This window comes from Marmota monax, unplaced genomic scaffold, assembly GCF_021218885.2.
Source record: "Marmota monax isolate L192 unplaced genomic scaffold, Marmota_monax_Labrador192_F-V1.1 WCK01_AAM20220418_F8-fsc00065, whole genome shotgun sequence".
Lineage (NCBI taxonomy): Eukaryota > Metazoa > Chordata > Mammalia > Rodentia > Sciuridae > Marmota > Marmota monax.
In genome coordinates this window covers 7,764,182-7,791,503 of record NW_026694038.1, presented here as the reverse complement: position 1 = coordinate 7,791,503, position 27,322 = coordinate 7,764,182, and the positions used below count along the sequence as shown (strand labels likewise).

The 27,322-nt window shown below is 37.2% G+C and overlaps 3 protein-coding genes across 11 annotated transcripts in view; 2 read left to right on the top strand and 1 right to left on the bottom strand.

The window, feature by feature from the left end:
- Napepld (N-acyl phosphatidylethanolamine phospholipase D) overlaps positions 1 to 5,936 on the top strand; it is a 39,502-nt gene extending 33,566 nt beyond the window's left edge. For all 4 annotated transcript variants that reach the window (XM_046464081.2, XM_046464082.2, XM_046464083.2 and 1 more), the window contains one exon: positions 946 to 5,936. In XM_046464081.2, the coding sequence (XP_046320037.2) occupies positions 946 to 1,092 (147 nt within the window). In that variant the 3' untranslated portion in view covers positions 1,093 to 5,936. The remainder of the gene's footprint in view (positions 1 to 945) is intronic.
- Armc10 (armadillo repeat containing 10) lies at positions 4,884 to 25,163 on the bottom strand. 3 transcript variants are annotated; one of them, XM_046464079.2, is made up of 6 exons: positions 24,769 to 25,162; positions 20,180 to 20,325; positions 14,548 to 14,682; positions 11,767 to 11,943; positions 7,747 to 7,818; positions 4,884 to 6,675 (listed from the first exon to the last, which is right to left on the bottom strand). In XM_046464079.2, exons 1-6 carry the CDS (start codon positions 24,905 to 24,907, stop codon positions 6,421 to 6,423), a joined length of 924 nt encoding a protein of 307 aa, XP_046320035.1. In that variant the 5' UTR covers positions 24,908 to 25,162; the 3' UTR covers positions 4,884 to 6,420. The 3 variants fall into 3 exon arrangements, with proteins under 3 accessions (XP_046320035.1, XP_046320034.1, XP_046320036.1); XM_046464078.2 differs by having other exon boundaries at positions 20,180 to 20,328; positions 24,769 to 25,161; XM_046464080.2 differs by lacking the exon at positions 7,747 to 7,818 and having other exon boundaries at positions 20,180 to 20,328; positions 24,769 to 25,163.
- A 107-nt stretch (positions 25,164 to 25,270) lies between these two features.
- The window catches only part of Fbxl13 (F-box and leucine rich repeat protein 13), a 210,281-nt gene continuing 208,229 nt past the window's right edge, over positions 25,271 to 27,322 (top strand). Inside the window, exons 1-3 of one of the 4 annotated variants that reach the window (XR_009228595.1) lie at positions 25,271 to 25,496; positions 26,372 to 26,450; positions 26,690 to 27,207. Coding sequence is in view for 1 of the 4 variants with exons in the window: in XM_046464167.2 (XP_046320123.1) it covers positions 25,422 to 25,496 (75 nt within the window). In the remaining 3 variants the exon portion in view is untranslated. Of the gene's footprint in view, positions 25,497 to 26,334; positions 26,451 to 26,689; positions 27,208 to 27,322 lie in introns of those variants that run through there. The other 3 variants (XR_009228594.1, XR_009228593.1, XM_046464167.2) reach the window with 3 other exon arrangements.

The following is a 27,322-nucleotide window of genomic DNA, read 5'->3' as shown; positions in this document are numbered from 1 at the left end:
GAATAAAGGAAAAAATAGCTATTATGCGATGTAGAGACTTAGACCAAATGAGAAATAACCAGCTGGGCACAGTGGTGGAGCATGCCTGCAATCCCAGTGACTTGGGAGGCTGAGGCAGAAGATTTGCAAATTTGGCCTGGGCAATTGAGCAAGATCCTGTGGTAGAGCACCTCTGGATTCAATCCCTGATACTACAATAAACAAACAAAACACCACCAAAAACTAATGACATGATTTAGCTTTATACTTTTAAATTTATTTATAAATAACTATTTTATTCAATATTCAGTGGACTCGCCTTATTTGGAAAATATTTGGGTGAAAACATTCTGGAACATACTGTGTGCCGTCTTCCCTTTTTATTGAGCTATGAAAAATTGAGGAAATCAAGGGACCTAGGGAAACTTACCCACTGTATCTCTTCTCTGGGGGTCCTTTTTCAGTCTGCAGACTAGTTTCTACATGTGGCTAGAGGTTTTGATTCTATCAGCCCTTCTCCAGCCAAAAATATTTGCTCTAGCATTCTGTCTCTCTCTCTCTCTCTCTCTCTCTCTCTCACACACACACACACACACACAAATTTTTATATGCTTCAAAATGTTAACATTCAATTCTCTATACCATTTTTAGCAGATTCCACAATAGATTGAAATTTTAACAAATCAGACTTCATATAATCTTATTGGTGTTCAGTCTAAGGTGGCACCACATTTGATATACAGTTGTTTAGATATATTAATTTCTATCTATTAGTAGACATTTCTGTTGATATCATAATGACTCAGACTGTATTAACAAATACGATTGACTCATTTGCTAATAATTCAATTAAAAAGGGAATTGTTTTATGAAGGATTTGTTGGTTACTTCAGTTTGAAGTTTAATTTGAAATATCCCCCAACCATGTGTTATTAATTTCTTTTTCTTCATTCTGCCCTTTGCCAGCATTACTTAGAGCCTCCAGTGAAACTGAGTGAAGCTCTAGAAAGATATGGACTTAAGACTGAAGATTTTTTTGTCTTGAAGCATGGAGAATCAAGATACTTATATAACGAGGATGAAAACTTTGAATATGAGCACAGAAGCTTTTGATGAAAAAAGCATCATTTGATGTAAATTTGAAGGCAAATGACAAGACTAAGCAAGTCATGAATATTATATTTACACTTCTGCAAGTGTTTTATGTTTTGTGTAATAACTTGCTATGATGACTAGCTTATATAAAAGAAACGTTCAGGAGTGAGTCATTTAAATAATGAGTTGACAATGTGGATTTAAAAATCTTATATTAATGGTATAACCAATGCAATAGAAATTATTTACTAAAGCATTATACTTTAGCGGTGGTAGAATTTTCTGAGATAATGAAAAACTTGATCCATTTGTTTTTTAATTTTTTCAGGACCTCTACCAGGTGAATCAAGGTTTTATAGTTATCTAGATTTTTTTAGACGCCTGTATACATACCCTCATATCCCCCCCCCCCCTTACCAGGGATTGAACTTGGGGGCATTCAACCACTGAGTCACATCCTCAACCCTATTTTGTATTTTTATTCAGAGACAGGGTCTCACTGAGTTACTTAGCGCCTTGCTGTTGCTGAGGCTGGCTTTGAACTCAAGATCCTCCTGCCTCAGCCTCCTGAGCTGCTGGGATCACAGGCACTCATATCTTTCTAATATTCACATGGTAATAAGTGATAAAATCGATTCCCACATGCTTAAAGACATAGCAGTTCTTGTTCTATCAAGACTAGCTTATATGTCAGATGTTAAAGTGATTTATTTTATTAAGCATACAAATACAGGATTTGGGACAAGTTATCATTTTAAAAGATTTTTAAAATTGATTGTGGCAAGATATACATGATCTTAAATTTCTTGTGAAGCCATAACCACCATGAACTTAAATTTTTAAAAGAGGGGTATATTTTACTGCACCTCTACAATCTCCAAATTAAAAGCTCTTACTAGGGTAGAGGAAGGGATATGAGAAATGATTTATGAAATTTTCTATTTTTAATATAAAAGTGAGACCTTCTACTAAGCACAAATATAGCTACAGTGAAATATTTTACAGATGAGATAAATGCAGATCTTAAATGTGAACAGGCCATAACACTTTGAATTAAATTTTACTTTCTCTATATACATCCCCCCCTCTTAGTTCTAACTCTAATGTATCAGTAAGATTTATTTTATAAGTACTTTTGTTTTACATGATTCAGATGTCATATATTTTTATATTAAATGACTTATAAGCATAACTGTACCTTTTATTAAGGCAGTATGGCATACCAGTGGTAAACAGAGATTTCTGGTTGTTGGCTGACCTGAGTTTTAGTCTTAAATAAGGCACTGTATTCACTTGATTGTTCTGAACCTTCTTAAAGGAGTGAGCTGTATTAGGTACTAGTTGAGGCCTGTTCTGTGTTCCTTATCTGTAGACATAGTAAAATAAACTTTATCCATACAAAATAATTAGAATAGGTTTTCTACACCAAATATACAAACTTACAGTGCTCTATAATTTGCACATATGTATGCATGCCAAAAATTGCCACTTAATCTGAATGTTAATCCTCTCATTTCATCATGAATTTTCTGTGTAACCTGAAACAAATCACCTATGCTCACTGTGCCTCAGTTTCCTCACATGTAACAAGAGGATAATTTTCTCCTACCTCCAACATAAGTAGGATAAATATTTTTTTTTTTATTATTTTTGGTACCAGGGATTGAACCCAGGGGCGCTTAACCACCGAGCTACATCCCCAGCCTAAATATTTTTAAAAGCACTTTTAAAATCTAAGGGAGAAAATGATTTCCTAAAATATCACTGCCTAATACAGATAGGTACATTTGAAAGCTGAAAATAGGCTAATGTTTTTTGATAATATATTGTTCCTGTTGCATATATATGCTTACATATTAGGACACCAAACAATCCACTCATTTTGTAGATTTGGAGAGTAATAGCAAATATAAGCGATCTCTATCAAAATTTAATATTTTTATCTAAAAGGTTCAAATCAATCAAGGGGAAATGTGTACACAATGTATATGTATGTATAAAGTATGTGAATGTATGATTTGGGGGCACAAAGCACAAAAATTCCCCATAAGAAAAAGAAACTTAAGGAAAAAACAACATAGACTTTTTCACTCTAAGCAGATGTGAATCCAGATGTTAGGGTTATGGTGGGTTAGCTTGAGGCATATTGCCCTAACACTAGTCAGCATTCTTGTGGTCATCTTCCTTGAACTGAAATTCATCTCTTACCTCTCTGCTATGAGCAATCCAAACATATCTTAGATATTTCTTCTCCATGAATGAACGGCCTTAATATTATTTTTGTATTCACATGTACTGTTTAACTCAGAGTCTCTAAGCACTTTAAATTGTATTCTAGTGCCATTTGATTGAGCCAGCCTTATTTTTCTAGGCTTCCCTGCTTTGATTTTTATTGCCATTCATCTTTTTTCCCCACATTTTTTTTAAATTGGTGCATTACCATTTGTGTTCTTTTTACATTGACAGTTTTATTCATTAAGTACATCAAATGTCATTGTTCCTTGTCACAACTACCCTATTGAGTGGTTTCCAGTTTTTCACTTATGTACATTTTGAAGGGTTTATGTGCAAATGAAAACAAATTTTGAAAAATTAGACAAATCCATTCTCTATCCTCAGTCTAGTCTGATATACATAATACTTTCTGATATACATTATGGTACTTTAAAATCTATCTTATAAGTTTCATGTTCTTTGATTAGCAAGCCTCCTGAGGATGCTTACTTTGATATACTTTACTGCCTAAGGGTAGGTCCACTGGTGAGACATACCTCCTAATAAAAGTGATGGTGTGTTGGGTGTGGTAGTCCATGCCTGTCATCCCGGCTACTTGGGAGGCTGAGGTAGGACTATGGGTTCCAGACCAACCTGGGCAACTTACTGAGACCATGTCTCAAAAATAAAAAAATGGGGATGTAGCTTAGTGGTAGAGCATCCCTGGGTTTAATCCTGAGTAACCACTCCCACAACACATAAAAGGTAAAGATGTGATGACCTATATCGAAAATATCTATTTGTATATATTTATTATGAATTCTTCCGAAACAGTTAAAAATTACTCCTCTTCTTTAGCATGTTGATATTTCATAATTAATGCTGTGATCTCTAGGAAGTGTCATTACTTATTCAGACTAGTAAGAGAGGAAAAGAAGACAGGGAGATTTAGAATCTGATGTGTCTAAAGCACATTAAATACAAATCCTATCCTGGTTTTTAATATGTGCACATTTTGAACACAGCTTCATTTATTAGGGAAACAGATTTTTAGAAAAACTGTTACAAAGACATGTGCCTTTTGGGGAAATAATACCTGTGTTGTGTCACCAATATGAAAGTATTATTCTTAGCTATCATATTATGTTACTACTCTAGCCCATTGGGAATTCCCATTTTTCATCTTATATTGCATCCTTTTTCTACTGAAAATATTTCTTCAAAGGTTGATTTTTATATCAGGATAAACCTGATAACACATATTTTTCTGTTTAAGGATTTGTGACTTCCTGTAGCAACAGGTTTATATCCATATATTTGCAAATGAAACTTAAAGCACTCTCAAAGCTTTTGTCTTAAGTACACAAGTGTAAAGCTTCTGCTTGCCTATTGATTTACTTAATGCTAAGCACGATGAGGACTATGAACTTGAGTATTACAGAAGCTGGCTGCATTCAGATATATCAAATTGTTAATAAATACCTTATGGGATAAAAATACTATTTAAATAGATAATAACTAATAAATCTTTATATTGTAATTCCAGACAAGTAAAACATGGATAAAATTAATAAAGTACTGTCAAGGGAAGAAAATATGTACAGACTTGTGACTTTTTATTAAAAAAAAAAACAACTATACAATTTCTGATCAAAGTAAAAAAAATTCAAACAGTAGAAATAGGTATGCATAGGTTAAGTGACATTCCCATATCCCAGCCTCGCTCCAGGAGTTTATAAGCATAAATATTTTGCATTTAAAAACCATTCATGGGATCATAATGTACATACAGTCTTTTACATGTACTTTAAAAGCAACCATATTTCATGGATGTCTTTCTACAGCAGCACATTCAGGTTCACTTAATTTTTCTCTTTTTTAAAAGACTGGCTAATTGATTTAACCAGTTGCCTACTGGATGGACATTTTGATTGATCCCAGTATTTTACATGTAATATCTTTATAATTAGCTTACTGAAGGGGAGTGGGTGAATACTAAAAAACATTTTCCCCTAAAAGTTTACATTTTTCATTATCTAGAAATGATGAGAATAGATTTTTTGGGGGGCAGGAATCAGACCCAGGGGCACTTGACCACTGAGCCACATCCCCAACCCTTTTTAATAGTTTTATTTAGAGACAGGGTCTCGCTGAGTTGCTTAGGGCTTTGCTAAATTGCTGAGGCTGGCTTTGAATTTGTGATCTTCTTGCCTCATCCTCACAAACCACTGGGATTACAGGCATGTGTCACTGTGCCTGGCTGATGAGAACAGATTCTGATAATTAAAAGACCTTTGAAAGCAGTATGGCTGGGTTGGCAGGTGGACTTGAGAGCTCAAGATCTCATTGCTATTAAAAAAACAGGGCCATTCTATGGTAGTTCAGAAACAATGAATTAATCACAAACCAATGCCGTCTCATAAGAGTAACTGCAAATCAGTTCAGAATAGAGGGGGCCAGGTGTGATGGTGCATACTTGTAATCCCAGTAGCTTGGGTAGCTGTGGCAGGAGGGTCACAAATTCCAGGCTAGCCAGCAACTTAGAGAAACTCTATCTCAAAAAAGAAAAAGAAAAGCAGGGGGTGGGGTACTGGGGATGTGACTAAGTGGTTAAGCACTCTGGGTTCAATTCCCAATACCCCCCCTCCCCCCCCCCCAAAAAAAAGATAGAAGGTTACTGTTTATGTAGAGGAAATAACTAAAATATCTCAGCATATAGTGAAATAACTGGTCTTAGTTCAAGCTCTTATATTCACTTGGTATCAATAAATGGTCCAAAATAAGCCTGAAAACCATAGCAAGTTATACAGGTTGAGTATTCCTTATCTGAAATACTTGAGAACAGTATTTCAGATTTTGGAATTTTTCATACTTTGGAATATTTGCATAATAGACTTACTGGTTAAACATTCTTAATCCCCAAACCCCAAATCCGAAATGCTCCAGAATCTCAAATTTTGAGCATTGTGTCAGATTAGAGATGTTTCACCTGTACTGTGTTAAAGATGAAAAGTGATATTTGCTGCTCACATTCAATAGCTGAAAGGATCCCTCTATAAGGAAAATGGAAAATAATTTTTGGTGTATTAACTTCCAGACTGCATTACTCTTTGGAAAAATATGATCAACCAATCAGAATTTTGGTATTATTGTTAGAGCCTTTTCTTTCACATCCACATCATGATGATAAACTAGAGCTCTCATCTTCTGGGCACATTCTTCTCCATATAACAAGAAAAACAATGAACCTTTAGAGAAAGGAGGCTGAGTAGCTAACTGACCTTCCATTCTGAGGCAGTTATTTATATTTTGAAATAGTGTGAGTACTCGAAGAAGAATCTCCTTAGCTACATGGCCGTCATAAAGGGAAAGGAATGATGAATCCACCTGGAAGAGGAAGCAGTATCACTGTCATATTTTAACACTGCATTGAATATTTTACATTTTTAAAATGCTGTCACAGAAAATTAACCCTGACTGAATAACTTACACATGTAAAATCTTAGGCATCCTTATGTTATATACTAATGAGAAGAGGTTTTGTGGGCTGGGGATGTGGCTCAAGCGGTAGCATGCTCGCCTGGCATGCGCGGGGCGCTGAGTTCGATCCTCAGCACCACATAAAAATAAAATAAAGATGTTGTGTCCACTGAAAACTGAAAAATAAATATTAAAAAAAAATTCTCTCTCTTCTCTCTTTAAAAGAAAAAAGAGAGAAGAGGTTTTGTGTTTTAGCTAAAGAATGATTTCCTTGGAATCCCAGAATGTAGTAATTTGAAGAAACATCCATATTCTTTTTAGGATCCATCATACAGTTTTCATGAGAACTCATTAACTCATCAAATATTTACTGCTCACACCAACAAAATCAAGAATTTTGGCATAATTTTAGAGAACAGGGATGAGCAAATGAACCAGATGGTTCCTTTTCTGCAGGAAATGAACTCTATTCTATCTTAGCACCACTTCTGCTTCCTTCAGAACACTCAACAGCTTTTAAATTATCTTGTTCATTTATTATATATTTTTGTCTCCACTACACCATAAGCTCTAGGATAACACACGTACTCACTGGTATGTCATGGATTTCAGCCCCACATTTATCACATACATTCTGGGGATTCAGTATTGCTAAGGCACATGTGCACAGAAAGAAACCAAGTATAAAAGATATGTGATGTCATAGTGTACCCTACCCAAAATTGGGCTGACAGAAAAATTATAATTTATTATTCCTACGAAGAACCTTTAAAACTTATTTTTAAAAGTAAAATAAATATGCTTGTTACAGAAAATTAGGAAATTCATGTATACAAAGAATAATAATAAAGCAACAACTTAATATTGTTCTTCAGAGATAAGCTCTGTGAACATTCTGTGATAAATCTTTCCAGATTTATTTGTCCAAATCTCATAATTTATAAGTGTATTTACAAAATAAGTATGTAATCTATTTACTTGGGCTCTGAGTAGTCCCTCTGTCATGGCTGGGTTTTCAGACAAATTTAAAAGCAGCTTCAACACTTGAACCTGAAATAAGAATATTAGTTTATTTCAGACCAATAAACATGACTTTTCTGTCCCTACCATGTTATCTATCCTCTTACCATGTTCCCCTTAAATTCTTGCCTGTGCTTCGAGGCCTGGCTCAAATTCTCTCTACTCCATGAAGTCTCTCTCTCTGAACTCAGAACATTTGGCATCACTGTCAGCAGTTAGCAGGGAGCAGTGTTATTTTAACCTTTACTTTTCTAACTACACTATTGAGACAGGAAGAATATTGTGAATGTCTTTACAATCCCCACTCACACACACATAACACTCTTAAAATGTGGCTTCACATATGTTAAATGATTTTTATAAGAAATAAATGTGAAATATGTATAATGAAATGGGATCTTTGGAACAAATCTCTCAAAGCTTAGTTCATTTCTACTGAAAGAATGAAAAATTTTCAATAGTTTGGTTACCAAGATTAAATAAATAATATGGCCTTTTTAAAAAAAATTAGGTTTTGACTTCGATATTATATTTTTATGTGAAAAATATTTTGCAATATAGGACAGTGATATAACTAGCAAACAAATGTTAATTAATAGCTGACTACCTAAAATACCAGCATTCTTACTACTTAATTCTGAAAAATCAAGAATAATAATATTTAAATTCAATTTCCCTTTTAAATATTTGTAAAACTAAACTATACTTTTTTAATATTTATTTTTTTAGTTCTAGTTAGACACAATACCTTTATTTATTTTTATGTGGTGCTGAGGATTAAACCCAGGGCCTCACATGTGCTAGGTGAGCACTCTACTGCTGAGCCACAACCCCAGCCCTTATACTTTTTATGAGAGATTTGAAATTAAAACAAGAAGGAAGAGGGTACTAAAGTCAGGAAAAAGCAAAAGAAGTTCTTTTACTAAATCTAGGCAAGAACATGGATGCTTATTTTATAAAACTTTTTGATTACCAAGGCAATAGATGTTTGTTGTAGATTTTTTTTTGTGTGTGTGCTGGAGATCAAACCCAGGGCTGCCATACATGCGAGGCAGTGATCCATAACTGAGCTACACCTTCAGTCCTAGAATAGTTTTATGTACAAAAAGGTACAAAGAAAGAAGTTCCCTCATATTTCTAAGACCAGAAATGATCTTAGATCAGTGATTACTGAAGTTTTAGTGTTTTCTTTCTGTTTTATGCCCATATCCTATACTGAATGCTTACAATTCCTTTGATCATGTACATACTAATTATTTGTTAAGGAGAAGGAGAAGGATATAAGGCTTTGCTTAACCTTACTTTTATCAGCAAATTGTATTTTTATAAAATTACTGCATGGGGACAAGGTAAAAACAAAAGCTGCTGTCTTAGTAGGTCACTACTAAATGGATACACAGAGATCAAGTTCTCCAAACAGATACTCTTATTAAATCATGGCCTTATAAGGTGGTTAAGTAAAGGAGATTTCTGACTCATTAATGCACTTCGGGGGGCAGGGGTCACTGTGAGATTTAATCTGTCTAACTGACTGTCTATACCAAGAATAAATGTTAGGGGGAAAACACCTGGCTCAAATGTCAGTGAAATATGAATTTTATATATATATATATATATATATATATATATATATATATATATATATATATATATATACTGTATTTTGGTTTGAAAAGGCAAAGTCCTGTTTTTCCCTCTTGTCATCTGTGCCATCTTGTGGTGACTATAGGACATTTATTTTAAGCTGCTAGCTTTTTCCCCCTCATTGCAGATATAGCAAGCACAGAATTTATTTTAATTAACCTTCCACTATTTGTATTTTGTTATAAATGAATGGTGTGCCCAAAAGTCATTAAAGTACAGTGAGATCAAGGCTTAAGCAAAGAAAGATTTTGAAAAAGCCACTTTGGTGGTTATTTACTAAGAAAATATCTAAAATAGATACATATGACTCCAAAATTTGATTTTTATGGGGAAACAATTTAAGATTAGTGGAAAGGTTCCCAGGTGACAAAAATAAAAAAAAGAAATAAATTCTCAGTCCCAGAGATTATAGGCAATATAATGGAAAAATAAAACATACTATTGTGATGTGATTCTTTTTGAAAGTTATAAATTGCATTAAAACACAAACTATGTCTCAGACAGATACATACAGACCCAAGGCCAGACCTGCCTGGCTCTGCACTCAACCAGAGTTTCTCCTGGGATTCTGGGTAAAGCAGCTAGAGACAGACTGAGAAGAGGTTTTTCTTGTAGTAACCACACCATGGGATAAGAAGGAAGAGTCCTCATAGGTTGGAAGTCATCTTGCTTCACTGGACAGAGTGTTGATAGGAGCATGCATGTTGGAAATTGCCTGGGGATGTAGCAATATTGCTGAAAGAGGATTAACTCTTGTCTATATTTTTTTTATTTTTATTTTTTTGTGGGGATGAGGTACAAGTTCTGTATCATTAAGCTACATCCCTAGCCTTTACATTTAATTTTGAATGCCTATAGGTAAATCTTGGGCCAGATCTAAATAAGTTTGGCTGTGGGAAATGTGGAAAAGCCCACACAAAAACCTCAAAAACAGACCACAGTGAGGTTGTCCGATAATCACATCCTGATAACCTCAGAAATTACTGCAGCAACAGCAGGACATTAGGAGTATGGCTTCATATTTGGTCCTTCTAAAACTGTGCATTTCTCTCTCAACTATCCCAGAGAACACAGATCAATATAGTAAAACCCCAATGAGCCATCAACCTAACTTATGAGAATATTTGATTAGTCTACATTCTGTTTTATGCAGTCTTGTCTTGAAAAATGACAATGATGAGAATCATACTAACAGGGGATTTACTCAAGAAACTTCAGAGAGCAGCTCAGAGAGCCTACTTAATTCAGCCCCACCTCTGTTGCCTCCTACATCTGCAGAACTGGACAAAGTGAAGCACTGCATTATTTTTCCTACCTAATTCACTTCATTTACTACTGTTTAAAGTGGTGTTAGAAAAATTTTCTACAAACGGATGAAAAAAAAATGTTGTTAACCCTGAGGTAAGTAAAAAATTGAACTACCACTATTACTCAGATTCTTGTTAATCACAATTTTTCTATTTGTGGTTGGGGGGAGATAGCTACTTCACTTTAGTAAAAGGTAATTTCACTGATTCGCAGGAAATCTAATGAATATTGATCTACAGAAACGTGAAACAGTGAATCATTTTCACAAGTTAATTTTGCAATTCAATATTAGGGAATAAAAATAATGTACTTTCTTAGACCCAGTCAAAGCTTTTTAATAAATCTTGGCTAAACATTCTCTTTTCTGAGAGACATCAACCTAACATAGATGGCCTGGAAATTCAATGTCAATCCTTTTTTTGGTACTGGGGACTGAACCCATGGGTGCATTACCATGAGCTATATCCTCAGTTCTTTTTTTTAAAAAACTTTTATACATATATGGTTTGTGTGTGTGTGTGCGTGCACATGTATACACACACACACACACACACACATTTTCTTATTTGAAACAGGGTCTTGGCTAAATTGCAGAATCTAGACTTGAACTTATAATCCTTCTGCTTCAGCCTCCCGAGTCTCTGCAGGTGCCACTGCACCTGGCTTTCAATGTCACTCTTTTTTTTTTTTTTTTTTTTTTTTAGGTACCAGGGATTGAACTCAGAGGCACTTGACACTGAGCCACATCCCCACCGCTGTTTTGTATTTTGTTTAGAGACAGGGTCTCACTGAGTTGCTTAACACCTCGCTTTTGCTGAGGCTGGCTTTGAATTCATGATCCTCCTGCCTCAGCCTCATAAACTGGTGGGATTATAGGCATGAGCCACTGTGCCTGGCTTTGATGTCAATCTTAACAAGCTTAATGCACAAATTAGAATAATAATAATAATAATAATAATAATAATAATAAGCTAATGCAATAGCTCTTTCACCTTCAAGTAATAACCACTTCATTTTTTTTTTTACCTTTGTGTTTCCATTTCCAGTAAGTAACACCTGGAACAGGTCTGTAATGTAACTTTTCAGCATGTGCTGGTGGTCATTGGTAACAGTCATGTTTGTTAACACTCTCAGTCCAGCAAGCTGCACAGCAGAGTTCAGGGGACCAGAGAAGACATCCTCACAGATTTGTTTGATGTATATCTGAAGGCAGAAGTGGCGAAAAGTGAGCATCTTCAAATCTCCCAAACTTTTCTCACAGTGGAGTAAGGCAACTGTTCAGGATGAAACTGGTTCCTCAAAAAAGATAACATCTCTACCCAGCCCTCAAACAAAGATGACCTTTTTTTTTTTTTTGGTGGGGTGGGGGGAACGTGGATACCGGTAATTGAACTCAGGGGCACTCGACCACTGAGTCACATCCCCAGCCCTATTTTGTATTTTATTTAGAGGCAGGGTCTCACTAAGTTTCTTAGTACTTCACTTTTGCTGAGGCTGGCTTTGAACTTGCTATCCTCCTGCCTCAGTCTCCCTAGCTGCTGGGATTATAGGCACCTGGCCAAAGATGACATTTCTACCCAGCCCTCAAACTTTGATGACATTTTAAAGCTGCTTTTGTTAATTCCTGGCATTGCACTGAGCATTTTAAAAATACACCTCATATAATCCTGAAGTCAACTTTAATGAGGTGGGGGTTATAATGGTTAACTTACATCCAGAGACTTTAAAGTCTTTAAGGAGCTTAGGACCCTGTATAATGTCAACTAGCAGGTTGGGGACAATGTCCAAGTCCAGAGATCATGCTCTGAACACCAGTGGCCTTTCTTGAAGGGAGCCTCCCAATTCAATCCACTTTTTAAAACTGGTCTGGGTACAATAAGTTCAGGGAGGAAGATATGCAAAGCCATTTTGTATCATGGTAAATAACTTAGCAGAAGGGTTTTAAGAACTTCACCATTTCAGAAGTAAAGAATGGGGGAACAACATGAAGTAGAACTTTTCTTTAGAGTTATTTCTACCAAAAGTAAGCAGAGCAGGGCATGGTGGCACATGCCTGTAATGCCAGAAGCTTGGGAGACTGAGATAGGAGGATCATGAGTTCAAAGCCAGCCTCAGCAATGGTGAGGTGCTAAACAACTCAGTGAGACCCTGTCTTTAAATAAAATACAAACTAGGGCTAGGGATGTGGCTCAGTGGTTGAGTGCCCCTGGGTTCAATCCCTGGTACCAAAAAAAAAAAAAAAAAGCAGAGCAAAATTATATTTAGCCAAAGGTTTTTCTTATTTTTCTTATATACATCTATCTATCTGTCTATCTTTCTACCTATCTATATGTAAGCGTGCATGGACACGCGAGCATGTGCGTGCGCGCGTGCACACGTATGTATCCCTTCATATTGTTGTTAACCACCACTGGCCAAAAGTAATGAATGTAATGCTGGTAATACTCCTATTTCACACATGGGAGAACAAAACCAGTATGATGAAAAGTTTTCTGAAATTCTGTTTTCAGAAAAACAGTGTATGGCCATGATCTTTCTAGCTTAGAAAAATTATGTTTCACAGAAAATTGATATTCACGTTACTAAATCGAAACTCCACTAAAATTTAAAACTAGTAAGAAAAATTTTCTAATTTGAAGTGCTAAGAAATGACCAACATTCCAATTAGCCATTTTAAAGAAAATAAATAAATAAATATAACCATGTTGCCAAAGACAGTAATGACAATAAAGAGATTGAATTTTTAATCTAAACATTTAAGCTCTAAATTATATCTACAAGTCAACTGGCTTTCACTGCTTACAATTTTATTACATACTCTATCCTTTAAAAGTGGCATTTTTTTAGGGGCTGGGATTGTGGCTCAGTGGTAAAGCACTTACCTTGCATGTGTGAGGCACTGGGTTCGTTCCCCAGAGCAACATAAATAACTAAATAAACAAAATGAAGGTACTGTGTCCATATACAATAAAAATATTTTTAAAAAAGTGACCTTTTTTTAGTTGTTTATAAGTCACCTATTTTTATAAGATGCCAATGTCTTTCAAAGCACTTACTAAAATGTGTTGAATATTTCCATCCTCATTGTATATGAATCTTTTTACCATTTCAATTCTAGTAACAAGCTTACCCAATGGGGCAGCTCAGTAATTTTTGGATCTGTGCCCACTTCAACTAATTCTTTTCTTTTAGAATTCTCTCCTTGTTTAAAAAAAAAAAAAAATTCTTTCCTTCTTCATCTCCACCTATAGACACCTTAGATATCTCTAAGAGCCAGGTCAGATTCCACCTCTTACAGATATTTTTGGATGGCAATCTCTCCTTTCCATGTACTCAACAATGTTTTACCTATCCTTCCTTAAAGCAATCCATCATCTTCTGCCTTGAATCATAAATATTTATGGATTTGCCTTACCCCACCTTGACTTTCTTAGAGCAAGTATTCTATTCATGCCTATACTCCTTCTGAAGTTTTCTAATTCTGGCCTGGTTCTTTTTTATTTATTTATTTTTATGCCTCACACATGCCAGGCAAGTACGTTTCCACTGAACTACAACCCCACCCCCTCTAGCTTGGTTCTTTTAGCACCTTTGCATTAAACTGAACTCCAATTATAAAAGTTTCTTGTACTTCTTTCAGACTAGTTCAGGTTCCTCCCTCCTCTGCTTTATTCTCTATTCCTTTGAAGTTAATTCTTGCCATGAAGTTATACAGGATAGTCTAATGAAGCTTCATTATTTACTATTTTATTATTTTCCCTTTTATATGTAGAAAACCTTATATATTTTTTATTTCAGACAGCTTACCTTTATTTTGATTTGATTTTCAACATTCACACTCAGGTTATTTAGTGCATTTAAGGCTTTCTCTTTAATACTGTGGTTTGGATTGTTGATTTTGTCTCCAACAATTGGAATACCACCTAATTCACGAATAACAGCCTAGAAGGGGGGGAAACAAACAGGACCATAACTTCAATATACATCCCCTTCACTGAACTGTGTGCAGATCTACAAATACAAAAGTTAATCACTTAAAAAAAAGTTAGTCACTTTTAAGAAATACTTTCCCATATAAAAATCTTTCTGGAGCTGGGGATGTGGCTTAAGTGGTAGCATGCGCGCCTAGCGTGCGTGAGGCACTGGGTTCTATTCTTGGCACCACATAAAAATAAAATAAAGATATTGTGTCCACCTAAAACTGAAAAAAAAAATCTTTCTAAGAAAAACTAATATTTTTTTAAAATTATAATCTCTTACATAAAAACAAAAATTGTACATATTAATGGAATACTTTGTAATGTTTTGATACATTTATATATTGTGTAATTGTTAAACCCACCTTGCAAAGAAAAGACCACCCACTCCAATTTTAAACCAAATTAAAGCAAGCTTATGTTGTGTACATAAGAGAGCTGATCAGTGACTGCCTCTCCCAAATACAGGGCCAGAGGACAGCCTCTGGTCTAAAAGAAAAGTTACAAAGGTGAGTATCTTGGAAGCTTACAGCTGACAGGGTTCTGATAAGCGTAATACAAGGGCAGACAGCAGGTTAATGATCTATATAGCTTAACATCTCAAAGTGGGAAGTAAACTCATATTCCAATATCAAAGTTTGGGCTGGGGATATGGCTCAGTTGGTAGAGTGCTTGTCTTGCATGCACAAGGTCCTGGGTTCAATCCCCAGCACCACCAAGAAAGAAAAAAAAAAAAATAGCAGCAGCAGCCACTGAAGGTTGCTGGATAGCAGAGTAAACTCTGCCTACCTTTCCAGGCTCATGCCCCGCCTCCTTCAAATGAGCTAAAGCACGCTATGGTTGTTCCTTACCAATATCAAAGTTAATGAGGAGCAGCTGAGATTTCAGGGAGGGTTGTTATCTGGTCAGGGAGGGTTGTTATCTGGTCAGGGAGAGTCAGGGAGAGCCAGGCATGGGAAAAATAAAAGACCCAGAATAGCAAAAACAATGCTAAGCAAGAAGTGTGAATCAGGCGGTATAGCGATACCAGACTTCAAACTATACTACAGAGCAATAGTAACAAAAACAGCATGGTACTGGTACCAAAACAGGCGTGTGGACCAATGGTACAGAATAGAGGACACAGAAACCAATCCACAAAACTACAACTATCTTATATTTGATAAAGGGGCTAAAAGCATGCAATGGAGGAAGGATAGCATCTTCAACAAATGGTGCTGGGAAAACTGGAAATCCATATGCAACAAAATGAAACTGAATCCCTTTCTCTCGCCATGCACAAAAGTGAATTCAAAATGGATCAAGGAACTTGATATCAAATCAGAGACGCGCCGTCTGATAGAAGAAAAAGTTGGCTACGATCTACAGTCGGTGGGGTCGGGCTCCAAATTCCTCAATAGGACACCCATAGCACAAAAGTTAATAACTAGAATCAACAAATGGGACTTACTCAAACTAAGAAGTTTTTTCTCAGCAAAAGAAACAATAAGAGAGGTAAATAGGGAGCCTACATCCTGGGAACAAATCTTTACTCCTCACACTTCAGATAGAGCCCTAATATCCAGAGTATACAAAGAACTCAAAAAATTAGACAATAAGAGAACAAACAACCCAATCAACAAATGGGCCAAGGACCTGAACAGACACTTCACAGAGGAGGACATACAGTCAATCAACAAGTACATGAAAAAATGCTCAACATCTCTAGCTGTCAGAGAAATGCAAATCAAAACCACCCTAAGATACCATCTCACTCCAGTAAGATTGGCAGCCATTATGAAGTCAAACAACAACAAGTGCTGGCGAGGATGTGGGGAAAAGGGTACACTTGTACATTGCTGGTGGGACTGCAGATTGGTGCAGCCAATTTGGAAAGCAGTATGGAGATTTCTTGGAAAGCTGGGAATGGAGCCACCATTTGACCCAGCTATTCCCCTTCTTGGTCTATTCCCTAAAGACTTAAAAAGAGCATGCTACAGGGACACTGCTACATCGATGTTCATAGCAGCACAGTTCACAATAGCAACACTGTGGAACCAACCTAGATGCCCTTCAATAGACGAATGGATAAAAAAAATGTGGCATTTATACACAATGGAGTATTACTCTGCATTAAAAAATGACAAAATCATAGAATTTACAGGGAAATGGATGGCATTAGAGCAGATTATGCTAAGTGAAGCTAGCCAATCCCTAAAAAACAAATGCCAAATGTCTTCTTTGATATAAGGAAAGTAACTAAGAACAGAGTAGGGACAAAGAACAGGAGAAGAAGATTAACATTTAACAGGGATGAGAGGTGGGAGGGAAAGGGAGAGAGAAGGGAAATTGCACGGTAATGGAAGGAGACCCTCAGGGTTATACAGTGGAGGGGGTAGAGAGAGAGGAGGGGAGGGGAGGGGAGAGGTGGGTAGGGGGGAGGGTGGATGATGGGAAAGGCAGCGGAGCACAACAGACACTAGTATGGCAATTTGTAAATCAATGGATGTGTAACTGATGTGAATCTGCAATCTGTGTATGGGGTGAAGGTGGGAGTTCATAACCCACTAGAATCAAAGTGTGGAATATGATATGTCAAGAAATTTGTAATGTTTTGAACAACCCACAATAAAAAATTTAAAAATAAAATAAAATAAAATAAAAGCACAGGCAGGAGTTCCAAGCAAGTTTAAAACATCAAAGTGTGGTCAGGCCAAATAGAAATCTTGTTATTTTACAGTAAACAGAACTGAACTTTTCATGACCTTGTGTCAAGATGGCTCCCAATCTTAAGATGGAATTAGGCTGGGTTCATCATAACCAGGTTAAATGTACTATTTCTTTAAATATTTATCACTTCTTTATGGTGAAAATATTTGAAATTCTTTCTTCTACCTTTTTGCAATACATAGTATACAACTATTGTCTATTTTTTTTTTTTTCTTTTTGGGTACCAAGGATTGAACTTTGGGGCATTCAACCACTGAACCACATCCCCAGCCCTTTTAATATTTTATTTTGAGACAGGGTCTTGCTGAGTTGCTTAGGGCCTTGCTAAATTGCTGAGGCTGGCTTTGAACTCATGATCCTCCTACCTCAGCTTCCCAAGCCTCTGGGATTACAGGAGCATGCCATTGTGCCCAGCAACTATTGTCTATTGATGACCCCATTGTCTACACATAATTCTGTGGGTAAAGAAAAGCAATTGAAAATAAAATTATCAAGATATGTGATTATTTGTACTATAGTTATACAATGAAGATTTGCAGTTACTATAATGATTTTGAAGCAGTTAACAAATAAAATTATTTTACTTTGAAATGAGTTATGTGACTTCTTTATTACAGGCAAACTTGGAAAAGTGTTAAGATTTAGAATACAGTGTCTGTAATGTGTATTTTTTGGAACATGAGTCCTTCAAGTTGTTAACAGATGTCTCATTAAAAAGGGGGGGGGTTCAATAATTATGTGACTTTGGGGAACTCTGGGTATAACAAGGGAAAACGTTTTTTTACTGTGAGGCAGTAACATGTTCATGTGCAGTGGGAATCTCTTAAGAAGGGAGTAATGACTAGTGTAGTTCTGTGAACTATACACAAAAGGGTCATTTTTCAGTGGTGGAAGTCAAAGCAATACATTAATATCTTGCAGAATTAGAGTTTCACACAGTTTGGAAAGTGGTGCCCAGATTTTCTGAGGAAAAACCATTCGATTTTTTGCATAATTAATTGCCACCCTGAGTTACCATGTGTCATTGGTCCCAAGATTGAAAGAAGTTATCAGTTGCTTTAATTCTCATAAGAAAAATAAGCTGAAAATTACTCTTCTCATGCCAGACATGCCATTCTGTCAGAAAAAAAAAAAAAAAACCTGCCATCATCTACTTTTTACAAATTGCCAGGACTCTATGTTAAAGGTGAGCTTAGCATTGTAGAAAAAGAAACTTCCCTCTGCAATTCCAGGTTTTTTGAAGGACTTGCTATTACTAGGAAACAGTGCCCCCGCCCTTTTCTGTGTAGTTATGCAATGTAACCACAGGGACATGTTCTGAGAAATGGCTTATTAGGTTATTTCATCACTGTGCAAACATCATAGAATGTGCTTAACACAAACTAATAGGGCTACGTCACTGAACAGCATATTCTTATAGGGCTACCATGCTACATGAAGTCTGTCATAAAAGATCCTTAAGCACCATCACTACTGCTAAAGCACATCTAGGCACTATAATTGATGGTGAGGAGCAATGATTGCCATTGCTCAAGGGAATACTTGTTCACCAGTGGCTACTGACCCACTCTGACTACAACTTGTTTCAGAAGGATAGGAAACTATGGCATCGAAATATTCCAATACAGGCAAGTTAACAATTTAGTCACCATCTACTCTTTTATTGACTAGTGCTCCTTTTCCCACTGGGTCAGACTGGTACCTCCTCTATTCCACACAGTCCCCTGGTGAGACTGTTGGCCAACTGTGTTTACTGTCTAATTGTGTTGCTAGTGTGGCACACACATCCTGCATGTAAGCCAGGCCTCACTAATCATGGTCCATGGTCCTTTGCCTCAGAGACTGATCCAAAGGGTAGGTACCTAATCCTGGGAGAACAATGTTACATTCTGGATCATGAGCCATAAGGATGAAGGCCTAGGAGGCTAACGGCTTTCTTTCCATTCATTGAAGCAAATCTTTCCGGGCCAAAGACCAATACATAAAAAGCTGGCAAAAGCAAAGCCAAAAGGTGAAGTACAACCTTGAGCTAGATTCAATTGTGCCTGATGCCAATGCTATTCTTAGAAGTCCAATATTTTCCCTTTTGAGCTTAAAATAACCGGGATTCTGTCACTTGCAACTGAAATAGTAGAATAATGTATAAATATTTTGTATATCTCCTTAAAAATCAGTAAATCCTGTCATTCTGGAGAAAACTGGACTGAAAGTATAAATTCAGAATATCCTTGCATTTATGATGTTAACAAATGGCATGATATTTAAAAATTTATAAAAATGTTTTGACTTGTTCTCTATGGGGAAGCAGGGAGGAGGAACAGGAAGTATTCAAATAAAGCTCTTTAGTCTTGGTGTTAAGTCTCTACTTGTAAAAGCTACTTACATTGATTTAGGAGTTAACAGAGTGATCCAGGGACCATCTGCATCAGAACCATACTGCAAAGATCTATTACACAATTTAAAGAATGTACTTAAATGTTAGATGCTTTTATTGTTTTATTGAAGCACTGCTAACACTGATAAATGTTGGATAAACTTACTATAATATGCAATGCCAGTAATCAGCTTCATAGGGATCTAGCAACATATTAATAATCATATTACTGCTAGGCTGTGTTTTTAGAAGTAAACAAACATTATATTGTAGGCATAAAAAATTGAGGCTCTAGGAGATTAAGTAAATTTTCTAGGGTCACAATTATTGCTAGTGTGTAAGAATAGAAGGAGCTTGTTTGCTGAATGAGGGTACTTACTTGGTTAGCTGAAAAGGCTGCATTATTGCCCAGAGTGACCAAGGCTCTTTCCATAATTACAGGATCCTCAGTTGATTCAAGCAGGTAAAGGAGTTTCTGAAGTTGTTCAGCATTTAGAACATCATCACATGAATCACTGGTTAAGTCTTCTGCATGAGAAGAAAATTTAGTTAAAATTCATCTAAAATCAACATGAATTTTTTTTTTTTTTAATTTTAAAAACAGATTCAACACACACTCTTGATGCTAGGCACAGTTTTAAGCACTTTACATGTTTTACCTCATTTAATCCTCAAGCAACTCTAGAAAGAAGAAATTTACAATTTATAAGTGGGAAACTGAAGCTCATAGATGTGAAATGGACACTTGGTCTATGTCTATTAGTAAGACACTGTGTGCAAATAAGATACACCCCTAATACTGATAGCATTTTGTTTCTTCCTTTAAAAACCAGGCTCGCCTACCTAAAGTAACACTTCCCCCATGTCATTGGTTAGTTACAGAATAGGTTTTCATTAAGTAGAACTTTTTTGAGTATAATTTTATAATAACTCAAGCACACTGCCTGTGTGGCATTTTTGTATGTTTTAAAGGAACATGACTGGGATGCTAGTAATGAATAGTCCTACTTGTGGTAATGACAGAAGTAAAATTATCATCATACAAGCTTTCTGATAAATGTAATCCTAATTTTTAAAGTTTCATAGATATTGGGTTGGGGATATAGCTCAATTGGTAGAGTGCTTGCCTTGTATGCAACAGGGTCCTGGGTTTAATCCCCAGCACCAAAAAAAAAAAAAAAAAGTCTTATAGATACTGTGACTAAAATATTTTTAATTAAATTTATATTTAATTCTTGTATACAATGTGTATATATAAGAAGCTACTGACTAAAGTATATTTACCTTATAGTCAGGTTACTTTATTAAACTTATTGCTTGTAATAGTTATTCAGTTAATTATTTTGGATTTTTCCAAATAAAAATTGTCATCTACAATCATAATTTTGCCTCTATTCTAATATTCACACATTTCATTCTTATCAAGCTGGCTGCAACTCTAAGACAATGTTGAATAATAGCTATGTTAGTAGTCATACTTCTCTTGTTCTTGAATTTAATAGTGATACTACTTATGTTTCACCATTAAATATATTTGTCTTTGGTTTTTTGTATCATTTTCTTTTTACTGGGGATTGAACCCAGAGCCTTTTGTATGCTAGGCAAGTGGTCTACTGGTGAGCTATATCCCCAACCCTACCTTTGGTTTCTGATGAACACTCTTCAACTTAAGCACATTTCCTTCTATTTATTCCTAACTTGGCTGCAGTTTAAAAATCAGAAATATTATCACAAATCAAATTATATTTATGAGATCACCATGTGGTTTCTAATGTACTAATGCAATAAATGACATATTTTCCTTGCTATGAATTCTCCTTGTATGTCCATCTGGCCTTGGTATATGTATTATTTCTTTAATTCCTGATAGATTTGCTAATACTTTAAGATTTTTACTTTTATTCATAATTGAGACAGATTTATAGTTTTTCATGCTATCTCTGTCAGGTTTTTGTATGAGACTGTTGAATGACCCCCCATATTTTTTCAATGCTAACAGTCTTAACAGTACAGGAATTACAAATTGCTTAAACTTCAAGAAAAAAGAAAAGATCACCCTTCAAACTTTAAGTGTGATGATAACAAAATGAGTATTTCTCAAGCCTTTTAAAAAATAAAGGTGTAAAAACTCAAAGTGGATCAAGGACCTAGGCATAGACTAGAGATCCTAGAAGAAAGTGTAAACCCAGCTTTCCATCATGATGGCTTAGGAAGCAACTTCTTCAAGAAGACACCTAAAGTTCAATAAGTAAAATCAAGAATCAATAAATGGGGTTTTGGGTTGTAGCTTATTGTTAGAGTGCTGGCCTAGCATATATAAGGCCCTGGGTTTGATCTTCAGTACTACATAAAAATAAATAAATAAAATAAAGGTATAATGTTCATCTACAACTAAAATTATTTTTTTAAAAAAAAGAATAAATGGGACAATATCAAACTAAAAAGCTTCTTCATAGCAAACAATCAAGAGCATGAAGAGAGACGGTATGGAATGGGAGAAAATATTTGCTGCCTGCATTTCAGATACAGCATTAACCTCCAGGATATATCCAGAACGCAAAAAACTTAACACCAAAAAGCAAATTACCTTCACAGAAGAAATACAAATGATCAACCAATAAATGAAAAATGTTCAATTAGAGAAATGCAAATTAAAACTGAAATTTTATCTCATTTCAGTCAGAATGGCAATAATCAAGAATATAAGCAACAGTATTTGTTGGAGAGGATGTGGGGGAAAAAGGTAAACTCATACCTTGCTGGTAGGAATGCAAATGGGTAAAACCACTCTGGAAAGCATTATGGAGATTGCTAAAAACAAACAAACAAACTAGGAATGGAACCACCATTTGACCTGGTTATACCACTCTTCAGTATATACTCAAAGGACTTAAAATCAACATACTGCAGTGATGCAGCCACATCAATGTTTTTAGCAGCACAATTCACAATAGTTAAGCTATGGAGCCAAACTAGGTGCCCCTCATCAGATGAATGAATAAAGAAAATGTGGTATACATACACAATGGAATAAAGATTAATGACTTTATGACTTTTGCTGGTAAACAGACGGAACTGGTGACTATCATGCTAAGTGAAATAAGCCAATCCCAAAATACCAAAGGTCCAATGTTCTCTCTGATATGCAGATGCTAACATGCAACAAGGGGTGGGGGCAGAGGTGAAAAAAAATAAAAGTTTAGTGGATTGGACAAAGGGGAATGAAGAGAATGGGGGACAGGAATAGGAAAGACAGTGGAATGAATCAGACATAACTTTCCTATGTTCATGTGTGAATACAACACCAGTGAAACTCTACATTATGTACAACCACAAGAATGAGACCCTAATTAGAATAAGTTATACTCCATGTATTTATAATATGTCAAAAAACACTCTGCTGTCATGTATATCTAAAAAGAACAAATAAAAAAATAGAGGTGTAGTTTCAGGAAGAAAGGACTCTGAGCAATTTATTTTTAAAGTTGTCTGACCTAAAGTAATGATTCATTCCCTTTTGTCCAAAAAACTAAACATTGTCAGAGTTCACCAGGTTGAATCAGGATAAGTGAGAAGATATTTGGGTCCAGGTAAACTCCCCAATTATTTACACAGAAATACCTTTGACACAAGAGTCCACAGATTAGGCTAAGGGTAAATACACACTTCAATCACTTTTCCTTGTGACAAGAGACACCCAACTCACTTTTCTTAGAACATTTCCTTGAGCACATTTGTAATTTTAAATCCTTTGTCCCTTTGATAGAAATGTAAATTTTAAAAAAGTAAATGCCAGTTTTACAATCCAAGGACAGTTATTCTTAAAAGATTTGGGAGCCATCACCTTGAAATGGAAACATTCAAGATGAACACCAATCCCCTCAGGTCTGTGAGGGGATCTTAGCTTAGGCACCTGCTTTCATTTTTTAACTACCTGCTTATCACAAAGGTCCCCCCCTTTCTGGATCAAGGCAACTAGTTAACACACATAACCACCCTATTTATCAATGAATCTGTGATGTAAAAACTGTGCTGTCAAGTTTTCTTTCTTAAGGACAAGCTATTATTTATCTTGAGTTGTATATGGCCGGTTATAGAGGTGGGCCTTCTGTTTTGGAATTCCATTAGTAGACTGCCTGTGATGTTCGAGGCAATATGTCTTAATGCTTACTCAATAATAAAGCTGTTTGGTTCATTACATCTGCGGAAGAGTTTCTTGGTTGGAAGATTTTAATTATTTTCCAAAAGTTTCCATGATCTGGACTAAGAGCAAGCTGTTAGAATTCTGAATGTACGGATTTAATCAACTTTTAGACAGAAACCTCATCATGTCTGCTGGGGGAGTGTGCCTCGCGCTGACAATTGTTCCAATAACCAATACACACCCCCATTCCCAAGTTGCGAGACGGTGGATCATCTTGACAGTAAGCACTTTACATATTTTACCTCATTTAATCCTCAAGCAACTCTAGAAAGAAGAGTTGTGTGCTGGGCCAAGTGAGGGCAGAACTGCCCCTTTGGTGTAGATTCTATCAGGCAGCTGCAAACTTCCCTCTAGGGCTCCAGGGCCCCAACACCCCTCCCTAGATCGGGGTATGCCTTTGGTAACCCAAAGGCCCAGAACCAGCTTTAAAATGACAGGCAAAGCAACGCACAGGTTGCTTTGAAACCTCTCCTGATTTTCTGAGAAACCTGGTCTTCTGCTATGTCGCCGATCGCAAGTACAAAAGTTTGGGCAAATTTTCCAACTCCAGATTTTGAACAAAGAAGTGGAAGCTGGGAAGCCCAGGTGGCAGGGCGGATCGTCTCTCGGCATTTCACTAGCCACTCCTCTCTCTCTAGCTCGGCCCTTTCTTTTACTCCAAGGACAGGGAAATCACACAAGCCGTGGCGTCCTCGCCTCCATCCTGGCCCGGGATGGCCCCTATACCGGTACCCAACCATCTGCAGGGCACCCCGCGACCTCACCTGCGGACAGCGAAGGGCGAAGCCGGCGCCCACCGCTACCCCGCTGCTGGCCGCGGGTCAGTCTGTAAATGCAGTAGCAGGCGCCGGCGCCCAAGACCAGGCCTGCCGCAACCCAGCCCACGTCCCGCGCGCCGCCCATGCTGCGGCCGGGCCCGGACAGGCTGCTCAAGGGGGTCGACGTGGGGTCTCCAAAGCACTGGGGCCCAGCAGCGAGTCGATCTCAACTCGGCAAGAGAAAGAAAATGGGTGCCTGAGCTCCGCCTCCCGGAAACGGCACTGTTAAATCGTAAACCCTCCCACTCGACCCCGCTGGTCCCCCGAGCTTCCACCAGGCGGGGCGGGGAGCTGACTCCGGGAGAAGCTGCATCGCAGCGTCCGGGAGACACTTACTGGGGCTTATTCCCTAGTTCAGCCCGCTGGGCAGGAGGCCCGCCCCCATCGACCCGCCCCTCTCACCGCCCCCCCACACCGCCCCGCCTTTCACTGCCCCCCGCCCCGCCCCTAGTGGGGACGCGGGCTGCGCGGGACTCCGCAACCAGCCCAGTGGTTGCCGGGCAACGCATGGTCGCAGCGAGTCAGTGTTCCCTGAGCAGCTGGGAGGCGCGGGGCGCTGTGGGGAGACAGAGCGTAGCCTCTCTGCCCGGCCTCTGACCATGTCCTCTCTACGCACTGCCAGCCCCAGGCTGAGGAAATACTTCAAGGAAAACTACATTCCTCAGATCTGCGAGGTACTGCAGCCACTGGATTGCGGACCCGGGTCCTGCTTGGGGAGGTGGAAAGGGGAGGAGTCAGGAAAGACTTCCTCCAATAGGGGCTGGGAGGAGTGGCGGGAAGGAGCCGCAGAATTGGAGAGGGGGAAGTCAAATTTAGGTGAATTGGTCTGGACCCAAAGTACTGATCAAAGGCAGAAGGGTAGTAATGGCTGAAGATAAGGAGTGGGGTGGAGATAGTGGGTGACATCTCCCAGGGCCCAGGGCGGAAACCCCAAACCCCAACTTTTAAGGTTTGAATAAGAGCCTGAGGGACAGGAGAAGGAATGAAAAAAAAAAAAAAAAATGCCAGAGAGCAGAGGAAAATTAGGAGATTGTGTTAAGAAGGAGGTAGTGGGCCGTGATCACCTAGGGGGTTCTGGGGTTGTCTCAGAATGAGCCTGTGGGGAAGGACGCTCACAATCAGGATTGCCCCCGCATTTAAACTGATGGGTAGGAGGATAGTATGGGGGTGAATAAAAGGTTTTGTACACTTAGGGACAGGAAAGAGTTATTTGGGGACTTAATTTTCACTGCAAATTGCTGGTGAAATACTTGTCAAGAAGGTGTATGTTTGGATGGGATTGGGGGAGGAGTGCAGGAGGAGATTTGAGCAAAGTAACAGTGGAGAATGAGGGAGAGAGATACCTAAGGAAGGAAAGAGAAGAGCCCAACTGAGGGTAGTTGACTTTCTTGTGTGGTTGGGAGGGCCATTTGTTACAGCCCTCTTCCTTGTTGAAAGGTAACTTAGGAGTACTTATTAAAATGTTAAGTACAAGTGTACCCCATTGCCTAAGTTGATTTTTTTTTTTCTGAGGAATCCTTCACCACTTCTGCTCCTCCATTACCAGCAGGTGGAAGAGAACATTGTCTTCTGGGGCTCTACACAGACATATTAAATTCATTATCCACTTCCCCTAAAAGAGTATAAAGGTGAATTTCATTTCGCTTTCTATCTTTTTACATCTATTTATCTGACACAATTTCCCAGCACTTACACTCTTCTAAAATTGATCTGCATGTTTTGAAATACATAAACACTCTTTCATCATAGATTTCCCTGTATAGTTGACTTCTTCTGAACACCTGTGTATTCTAAGTAAAACCTAATTGTCCACTTATAATATCTGCAAACTTCTTGACTAGAGTCTGATTTAAAAAAAAATATCTAGGTATGGTGGTGCCCACCCTGTAGTTCCAGCTACTTGGGACACTGAGGATTGCTTGAACCCAAAGTTGGAGGCCAACCTGGACAACATGGCAAAATAAACAAAAACCCCACAAGGCATTCTGCATGGTTCACTGGGCTTACTGAAACTGTTGATTGATATTTTAAATCAATTTTAGAACTGTTCATTTAAAAATATTGCTTTTATCCAATTCTCTTTTTCTTCTTTTGGGAATCCAGTCATAAATATGTTGTTGTTGTTATTTACTTCTACATACTTTTTTTTTTCCTTCTGTTCTATTTTTTCCCCATGTTTAATTTTTCCTGTGTGCTCAATTTTGGATCATTTTCATTGACTGTCTTCAAGTTTCCTAATTGTTTTATTCTGTATCCATTCTCCTGTTAAATATATGAAATGAATTTGTAATGAAATCTTAATTTCAGACAGTATATTTTCCTAGAATGTCCATTTGATTCTTGTTAATATCTTTCACTTATTAAAATTATGAATCTTTTCATTCATTTTGTCTATCTTGTTTTCATGAATGTGTTAATGACTTATTTTAAAACCATTGCCTGGTACCTTGAATATCTTGAATATCTGGTCTGCTTCGATGTTTGTTTTCTTCAGCTGGTT